At 38.5% G+C, this 9,443-nt stretch overlaps 1 protein-coding gene across 1 annotated transcript; it reads left to right on the top strand.

Annotated features, from left to right (window-relative positions):
* The first annotated feature begins 292 nt into the window (after positions 1 to 292).
* On the top strand, positions 293 to 8,048 carry LOC137265545 (lipase maturation factor 1-like). The gene is made up of 11 exons (XM_067800964.1): positions 293 to 651; positions 1,147 to 1,456; positions 1,708 to 1,718; positions 2,162 to 2,310; positions 2,985 to 3,050; positions 3,360 to 3,527; positions 3,736 to 3,910; positions 4,364 to 4,517; positions 5,121 to 5,304; positions 7,407 to 7,519; positions 7,813 to 8,048. Exons 1-11 carry the CDS (start codon positions 396 to 398, stop codon positions 7,988 to 7,990), a joined length of 1,764 nt encoding a protein of 587 aa, XP_067657065.1. The 5' UTR covers positions 293 to 395; the 3' UTR covers positions 7,991 to 8,048.
* Positions 8,049 to 9,443: the final 1,395 nt, after the last annotated feature.

The following is a 9,443-nucleotide window of genomic DNA, read 5'->3' as shown; positions in this document are numbered from 1 at the left end:
GCTCACATAAAAAATGGACTTTGCGCCCCTTTTATAGTCTGTGCAAGCAACAAAATTATAATAACAAAACATCAACACAACTTACCTTAAGTTAAATGGAGATTTCACCAATGCTTACTCTCTTAAGGCCAACTACTGTGTTTACTGGCCGGATACACCATCAACATCGCATCTCTATCCAGTGAAACCACACGGGAGACTTTTATTCACGAACAATTTTGCATGATTACAAAAAACTATATGATCTTCATTTTTCAAGCACTGTACGTATTTGTTTAAATGTTTTAGCGATATGTTTCGGATAAATTATACCAGAGTTATCTACCTTTAATATTTGCGAACTCGATGGTATCCAACCTGTTGATGTCAGATAGTTTGTATAGTTTGTAACAATTATGAGTAATATAGGAAGTAACAGAGACGATAGAGAGAAGGTTTTGAGATTGAGAAAGAGGCGGAGGAAGAAAGACGTGGATGACAGTGACTCCAGTAGTGAAAAATACATGTCGGAAAGGAGCGTCTGTCACACCGACACGATCGACAGTGACAATGGAGACACAAAGACTCAGAAGAAGAGCATCGGTGGCCTAAGCAAGGAAACATTTTGGTTAACAAGGATTGTTATTTTGAGATGTTTTGGATTTGTCTACTGTGAGTGAACTGTCATTGTAACTAGTGAAGAATTGTTGAGGGATGAGCACTTACATAAATTGAGTATTTGGGAAATGTTTTTCAGTACACTGTGGAAGATGAAAATTCCACATGCTTTCTTATCAGATAATACCAAACAAAATCAGGGACAGTGTCCGTGACCGGCTATAGTGTACTTTTCCAGTTTATGCCTGAATATGTAAGTTATGTGAGACCATGGAAGTTACAATGTGACATCTACATCTAGGCTTCAAATAGCCGAGACATTGCCTCTGCAGTTAGAGCTGTGCTGTAAACTTATATGCATGCAATATCATGTGATTGAAGTAAGCAATGGAACAGTAGGAGTTGACTAACTTGAATGAATCTGTATACAAGAACTCTGTATTTGACCAATCAGTATTTGAACATTTTCCTAGCTGCATTAAAGCATACATGCTTTATCTGAGTCAGAAATGAATGAATGAATGAATCTTTGTCTTTGGTGTGTTTCAGTGTTTGCTTTCCTTGTGGCCTTGAATCAGAATAAACAGCTGATTGGAAGAAATGGCCTCCTACCTGCCAACCAGTATCTTAATGAGATTAAGAAAAAGACAGGTGGAATTAACTGGGAGGCATTCAACACATGCCCCAGTATTTTCTGGTTGTTCAGCTACAACACACACCTGGATGAGATCCTTGACTACCTGGTATACACAGGCTTGACTCTGTCTCTTTTTCTTGTAATACAAGGAGCAGCAAACTGGTTCATTATGTTGGCTCTATGGGTGATTTACCATTCTATTGCCAATGTTGGACAAAAATGGTAACTATGTTACTTTTCTGCATATTTTCTGATTGTAGATTTTCTGATTGTACGGTATAGTTATTATTCCTACTGCCATCAGATATACTTTGTTATTCAATACATGTTAATAATTTGTAGATATTTTACTCAGATACCAGCAAAAGGCTATTTTCTCAGAGGATGGTTCGCTGTGACCTTTCTGTATTAGAAGTTATAAAATTAACACTTCTTGACATCTAAATCTTGATTAATGTTTTCCTTTTTTTCAGGTACAGCTTTGGTAAGTAATATGTCTGATACATTGGATTTTAGAATGAATTCATGATGTTTAATAAACAAATAGACACTTCATAAAACACAATTAATGACATTCTACTTGCATTGCATATTGTTTGCTGGTGCAAAATTTGGCTTCCGAAGTCTGCGGTGTGGGCTCAGCCTATTATGTCTAGTTGTTGACTGTCTTCATCCTAGTCTAGAAGTGAGATGGCTGTTCATTTGATCTTATGACTCAACAACTTGGACCTTACAACGTCATGGGTGAACCTCAAATATTCCAAAACACGAGTAAGCCTGATAGGTTGCAGAGCTTTATATTACATAGTATGGAGGAGTATTACCCAACCTTTTTAGCAACAATCATGTGTAAGTGTGGGCATTTTTTTTAACAATGACAGCTACATCACTGCAAAAGGACTTATTGTCATTTCAAAATTTGTGTAGGTTGGGAAAACCAAATACTTGAGACTGCGTTCCTGACAGTATTCCTGTGTCCAGTGTGGAACCTGTCATCTATTCCACATCACACCCCGACATCTCTCATCGTTATCTGGAGCCTTCGGTGGCTGCTCTGCAGAAGGATAATTGGAGCAGTTGGTATTCACAAAATTAATCCATATAGACATCTATTTTGAAGCAATCAAAATGCATTCACTGGTATCCAAGTCAAAGTATTCCAAAATTACAAATTACATTACAGAGGTATATTGGTAGAGGCCAGTTGCTATTTCTGTGAAGACTGAATCAAGTCAGCTTAAACCCCCATTTTAATGATGAAGCCAAATTTCATGAGAAGTTATTAATTACCCTTAGCAGACAGAAAATAACCAAGACCAAATCAATATACCATATTTGTCATAATAAGAACCCCTAGAAAATTCAGCACTCATTAAAATACAGGCATAGTTTTCATTCAGAGATAGCATGTTTAAGAATGAACATTGTTCTCACATCAGTAGAATCAATTCAGTAATAATTCCAAGGCAGTTCTAGACCTTGTCTATGCTACTGTTTTCTGTAACATACACTAGGTACTTTGCACTCTCAATTTGGTCTTGGTTGCATATTTAAAAAGAAAACTAGAGGTTTGTCAAGAAATTGGTCATACAGACAATACAGTATTTGTTGAATCTGCACCTTATAATATCAGGAAATAATCAAATATTTAAGATAATAATGTTGGTGTGTCATCAAAAAAGAACTGTTTGTATTTTTATTGCTTTGTGGAGGAGGTAAGAGGCTAAACTCATGTTTCATATTTTTTCAGGGATTGATCAAGATAAGGGGAGATAAATGCTGGAGAAATTTAACATGCATGAATTATCACTATGAGGTAAGAATAGGATCAGCTGACATTTTGTCCGAAGACCGGCATGGGCATCTGTAACTATGGTAACACAGATACCGTATAGGTCTAGTACAGAACACTTTCATTAAAGTCTACAACACCATTTCATGTAAACAACATCTCAGGGTTACTTTCAAGATCAAGACCTTTTCATATTTTTCATATATTTGTCTGTGTCTTGGATTTCAAGTTGAATAGAATGCATTAACTCCATTTCTGGCATCCCTGGAATGATGCTAAATGTGGCATGAAACCATACTCACTCACTCAAATGTTTTTCATGTCTCTTGTCAGACCCAGCCTTTGCCAAACCCCCTGAGTTACTACCTGCATCAGTCTCCCGAACTGATTCACAAGATGGAGACACTTGGCAACCACTTCATCGAACTTGTGGCTCCATTCTTCCTGATCCTGGGACGGAGAATGACCATCATTGGTGGAGGAATACAGATCTTCTTTCAGGTATATCCACACAACTAATGCAAAGTGAACCAATTAATGCTACTTTGGAGTCATGTATGATTAAAGTATGTCCAAAATTGGTTTTAAGTTCTGATGAGTTTTGTGACCCAGAGAACACTGTGATAACAACTTGGCTGTGCTATACCCATTTACTCTGAATTGTGCGTGGAATAATGATTATCAATATTAAGTACTGATACTTTTACAGGTTGTGTTAATCGCCAGTGGGAACCTGAGTTTTCTCAACTGGTTGACCATTGTTCCTAGCCTGGCTTGTTTTGATGATCGCAGTTTAGGATGGATGTTCTCGGGACATTCTGGGTCTGTAAAGTGTCAAGTGACCCAAATACAGCACCAAACAGAAAGTGGAATAAATATGAAATGTGAGTGTTTTTTCAAGAAACTGGTGACTTGGCAGCAAAGATAATTCTTTTATACGTACATTTCATACTTGACGGGGGAGGAGTTATATTATAAATTGTAGCTGTTTCGTTCGGCTTGTCATAGAGTGTGAAATAAATTGGTTGCACGAAAACGTTTAAGTCATGCATGTTTACAGTCAATGCACATTAGGTTGGTTTCATCAAAACAGTCAGCAAACTCTTATCATGAATGTTGAAACAAGAATTACATTATTTTTTCCTAAATGCATCAAAAGTACCTGGTTTACATATCTGTAGTACCTATGCCAACAGTGACCACTTCAGCCATAGCAGTAGGAATATATTTTATTGCTGCAGGTTGATATCCATCTAGTATACTTAAGATTTAACTCGGACTAACCTTCCAGTTGTCCTACCCCTGACCATGGTGTATCAAATATTGTCTTTGCACAGGCAGGTCACTGAGATGTATATTCAACATTGGCTTGGGAATCCTCATCCTTGTACTCAGTGTTCCAGTTGTCCAGAATCTCATCTCTCAGCACCAGGCTATGAACAAATACTATGACAGTCTGAGACTTGTCAATACATATGGGGCTTTTGGAAGGTAAGTCAGCCAGCAGTCAATCAGATTTGTAGTTTTGACATATTGAGAACTGATTCAGAATTCTATCACTCCAGTGCTGTTAGTCTTTGTGGGCTAACAGTGATTTATTTTCGCTTGGGCCTTACACATTTTAATAGTCTCAGGATAGTGACTGCTATATATTTCAAAGGCTGATGGACAGAGCACATTCAAAAGTTATTGTGTTATCTTAATGTGTCTCAAAGCTGACATGAATCTGTTATCATGATCTTAGGGTTATTGTTATCATGATCTTAGGGTTATTGTTATCATGATCTTAGGGTTATTTCAATCATGATCTTTGGGCTAAGACTTTCTGAAGCTCATATTAAACAACACAAGTTACCTTAACTCAGTGATCCAGGTAATGTCCGTGCATGACCTTGTTGTTTATGGGTCTTCATTTTTAGCAAACACTCATTAAACTATCTGTAATGTTGCTATACAGTTGGACATGGTGTTAAAGAACACCAAAATGTAAAATCTAATCCAACTTAATGAGGGTGTGTACATTATGATCATTAACAAACCTGAATTGTTTCATGGAAGAAATATGAGTTTTTTCTGGATTGTCTCTCTTTGCAGCATAACAAGAAAACGAACGGAGATCATACTAGAAGGGACCTCGAGCAGTGACCCCAACGACCCCAGTGCCAAGTGGCTAGAGTATGAGTTTAAGTGTAAGCCTGGCAACATTACCCGACGCCCATGTGTCATTTCTCCGTATCACTATAGACTAGACTGGCTGATGTGGGTCGCAGCTTTGCAGGTTGGTGGTCATCATCGATGATTTCATTGTGTATAATGCTGAGTGAGCAGTTTTATGCTGCTTTTAGCAATATTCCAGCAATGTCAAGTCGGTGGAGACACCAGAAATGGGCTTCACACATTGTACCCATTTGGGGAATCGAACCTAATCTTTGGCATGACTAGAAACGCTATAACCATTTGGCTACCCCTCGGCCCAGTAAGACATTGAAAGACTCCTGTCAGAATAGGTCCACAGTCCCAGGAGGATTCTGGGTCAGACTTATCCCTAACAAGCATGTGAAGAAGATGTATCGATTTTGGTATTCTGGAATGTTGTCATTGTTGGTCTTACAGTTTGGGTTATCACTCATTGTATCAGTCACTGGTTTATGAGGTGCATACTTTCTTATTTCTGAGAACATCATATAGCTGGAATTAGAAGATAACGCTACCCTGTTTTCAGTCTTGCTGCCCTTCATTATTGATTAAAGATCGCTAAATGTAATGTGAAAACCAAACACCTTAGGGTGAAGTATGGAGGAATACTTTCCCTTTTCGCTGCTTACGAATTTTCCTGCTGCAACGTTTCTTCAGTGAGATTATGCTGTAGAAATTCTTCTTCAGACCATTCGCTTTATTCTTTTAACACATTAAATATGCTGCAGAAGTAGAAATCACTCATGTCCAAGATGTTTGGTTACAAACTAAAGGGTCAAAGAGTTCATTCTATCAATACAGATTCAATTGGTCACTGTAATTAGTGGTACTAGAACTGCCATGTAAGTACAGTTTTGATGAACTCTTGAGTCCAGTCAGAATCAAGTAATGGTATCTCACAATGTCGTGCTAGAATACTGATTATTGTTCAGAGGCAGCTCTAACAAGGAACAATCTGAGTCCCTGCTTTCGATGACTGGTAATTAGAGAAAATCTTCATAAATGTTCTTTCATGTTCTTTGTCTGTAACTGTTTCTGAAGTGGATAAACGTCTTCCTAGACACATCCTCGATATCTCCAGGGTATACGTTCCGATATGTCTCCACTATACCCTGGCTCGGTCCGAAAATTTTATTACCTCCCTTTGCTGGCTCGCATTCTCACAATCAGCCAATCAGCTAAGCCGCCGTTACAACTGAACTTGAAAGTGTCAATAACGATAGCGGTTGCAACTGTGAAGGTTTGTTCTCAGTGCGACTCAGATTTAGGAGAAATCATACAGACACGTTGATAGGTCCGAAAATTTTAAAAAAATATATGCAAGAACTCCTTCTGCCTCATTCAGAGAATTTGTGCATAGTTCGTGTAGCCAAGTTTAATCGGTTAGATAGTTTAAAAACCGAAAGTGTGTTGTGATTGGTTCGCTCAACTTCCCAGCGTACACACCTGATTGGATAAAAAGCCAGCCAAGGGAGGTAATAAATTTATTGGGCATAGCAGTAGATGCATCCAGGGTATAGTGGAGACTTATCAGAACGTATACTCTGGAGATATTGAGGATGTCCTAGACAGGGCAAGGTTGATGGTTTTGATTCTCGAAAGACAAAATATTTGTCTGCTCTGTAGAACAAAGGGACATGGTGGGCAGGCTGGCTAAAGCGCCAGGCCTGTGATCCAGCGAACCTAAGGTGTATGGATCAAGCCCACCTGTGACCAGGTGAAAAGACCTTGAAGTCAACTTTCTGTGTTGACTCTTTCAGTGTTGTCACAACCACTGGTGTACAGTACACAAACCAGTGCACTTAAAAGAACCCATGAAACCTTTGGTATATGATCCGATGGTGGTCTCATGAATACATGCAAACGCCCCGAGGCAGGTACAGCAATGTGCAGTAAACTTGGAAGATATACTGTGACTGAGTGTCTCAGTCCACCCAGCTCTGAATGGGTACCTAGTAAAGATGAGGAAGCCGCAATAACTCAGTGCGCCTTGTGGCTGCAAGAGTTGTATGATCCCCATGGAGCTGAGGATGATAATATGATGTGCCGTTGGGATTGACATCCAATGATTGAGGGAAATATACCAGTGCCTTGAGCGTGTACTAGCTGCAAGCATATGTGTGCTATATAAATATCCTATAATAATAACAATAATAGACTCACGTCAAGTTATAAACTTTTCAGGGCCACAAGAAACATTCATGGCTGAAGCTCCTCATCTTCAAACTACTTGCCAATGATGAGGATATGTTGTCCTTGATTGCTTATAACCCATTTGAAGATCAACAGCCACCCAAGTATGTACCCCAATCTCGCAATACCACCAGGGGAAGTATGAAATAGAAATTTAATATTTTTAAAAGCTTTTTGACCAACAGACTTGAGTTTTATTTATAAATAATGACAATAGTTCATTTATTTTGTACGCCTTTTGTGCTTGATGAATATTTTTACTGCAGACAACAGTGACAGTTGGTTGAGCGTGTCCATTTGGAAAAGCACCATTCTCGTATTTAGTGAGTGGTCTCTGAATGAATGTTATAATGCCATGAAGAAACAAAGCGTTAAGATTTAATGAATAATATTTCAGATTTATCAGAGCAGAGTTGTACAGATACAGCTACTCTAAGGTTGGAAGTCCAGAGGCGGAGACTGGTGCATGGTGGGTCAGGAAACACACTGGAAGTTACCTTCCAGTGTTGCCTAGCAACAGTGTACAGGATGTTGAGGAGCAAGATATGCTTCATGTCAACATGACAACACAGTAGCCACATCATGTTAATTTATTTTATTTATGTCAACAAAGGCTGATAATATAATAGTGTATCACCCTCCCTGGTGTTGTTAAGTTAATTTTAAGCATGTTACAGCCTAATAATTGAAAGTGCTCGTTTAATAATAAGAGTATTTGTGGAGGACTGACTTCCACCACACAGTGGCAATGCTAGAAGCGCTGACTAATCACAATCTGATTATTATTACCCCAGATAACCTAAGCTGCCTGTGAGGCGCTAGACGATTTATGCCACCAGGTACCCTCTCTCTGCTCGGTGAAAAGGGGGATCCATTCTCCATTTGACTGACATATCATTGATCAGAGCATTTTGCAAATTTAGAATCTCTTTACACAACTTTAGAGTTAACAGTTACCGTAAATCTAAAGATAATGATTTGAGTGAGTGAGTGAGTGGGTGAGTTTAGTGTTACGCCGCACTCAGCAATATTCCAGCTATATGGCAGCGGTCTGTAAATAATCGAGTCTGGACCAGACAATCCAGTGATTAACAACATGAGCATCGATCTGCGCAATTGGGAACCGATGACATGTGCCAACCAAGTCAGCAAGTCTGACCACCCGATCCCATTAGTTGCCTCTTACGACAAGCATAGTCACCAAGCATGGGTTGCCAAGACCTATTCTACCCCGGGACCTTCACGGGTTGATAATGATTTGAATTCATTTTGTAAATTATGTAATGAGAAGATGAATTTCATGTTATGATTGACTGTGAGAAATATTCAGCTATTCATGAAAAATATATTCTATCTTACCTACATGTTAGTAGCATTTGAAGTACCAAAAATGTCAAAATTGTAAAAAATGTAGCCATATTTTTGAGAAATGTATTTGATTTACGTTGACCGTCATGTGATACTCTAATATATTGCTTAATTTTATTGTACTGTATAAAATTCTATTCTGCTCTGTTCTGCTAACAGTCAAAAGTTCTTATCTGTCCACTAAAATGCACTGTAAATTGTAATTCAATACCCATGTTCTTGCCAGAAGAGTTCGGTTTTATGAGAGGACAAAATCTGCTCTTTGCTGGTCATATTCATACAAAACCGCCAAGGTCACATGATGCAGTTGCCTGTAAAATAATCATTGGGACAACAGTTTTCCTCTTCAGTATTTGTTGGGATATGATTTTATAATTCTATATGTACATGTACCCTTAAACAGTGTACAACGCAGTTACATCAGGGCATCTGCTTGTATCTATCCTGATATTCCAGAAGACTGTAAGTACCTCCATACATACAGATCAAGTATACTTCCATCTATAGTTAGACTATTTGACTATTTGCACCATTAAGATGAAAACAGGTGTTTAGCATTGAAAGAGTAAGAGAGGCTGGTTTAATGTGGCAGTGACTAGGGATTCAAGTAACATCACGCTGGCGTCACTTAGAAGCAGTGTTAGAAAGATATATAGGTGT

The sequence above is a fragment of the Haliotis asinina genome, chromosome 15 (genome assembly GCF_037392515.1).
Source record: "Haliotis asinina isolate JCU_RB_2024 chromosome 15, JCU_Hal_asi_v2, whole genome shotgun sequence".
NCBI lineage: Eukaryota > Metazoa > Mollusca > Gastropoda > Lepetellida > Haliotidae > Haliotis > Haliotis asinina.
Note: the sequence above shows the minus strand (reverse complement) of the source record. Positions and strands in the feature narration are given on the sequence as shown.

Bases quoted from the DNA above. Each gene is read 5' to 3' on its own strand.
- LOC137265545 (XM_067800964.1), top strand. From the start codon at position 396: ATGAGTAATATAGGAAGTAACAGAGACGATAGAGAGAAGGTTTTGAGA. The intron at 652-1,146 runs GTGAGTGAACTG...GGTGTGTTTCAG, and splicing joins ATGTTTTGGATTTGTCTACT to TGTTTGCTTTCCTTGTGGCC. The intron at 3,528-3,735 runs GTATATCCACAC...ATACTTTTACAG, and splicing joins GAATACAGATCTTCTTTCAG to GTTGTGTTAATCGCCAGTGG.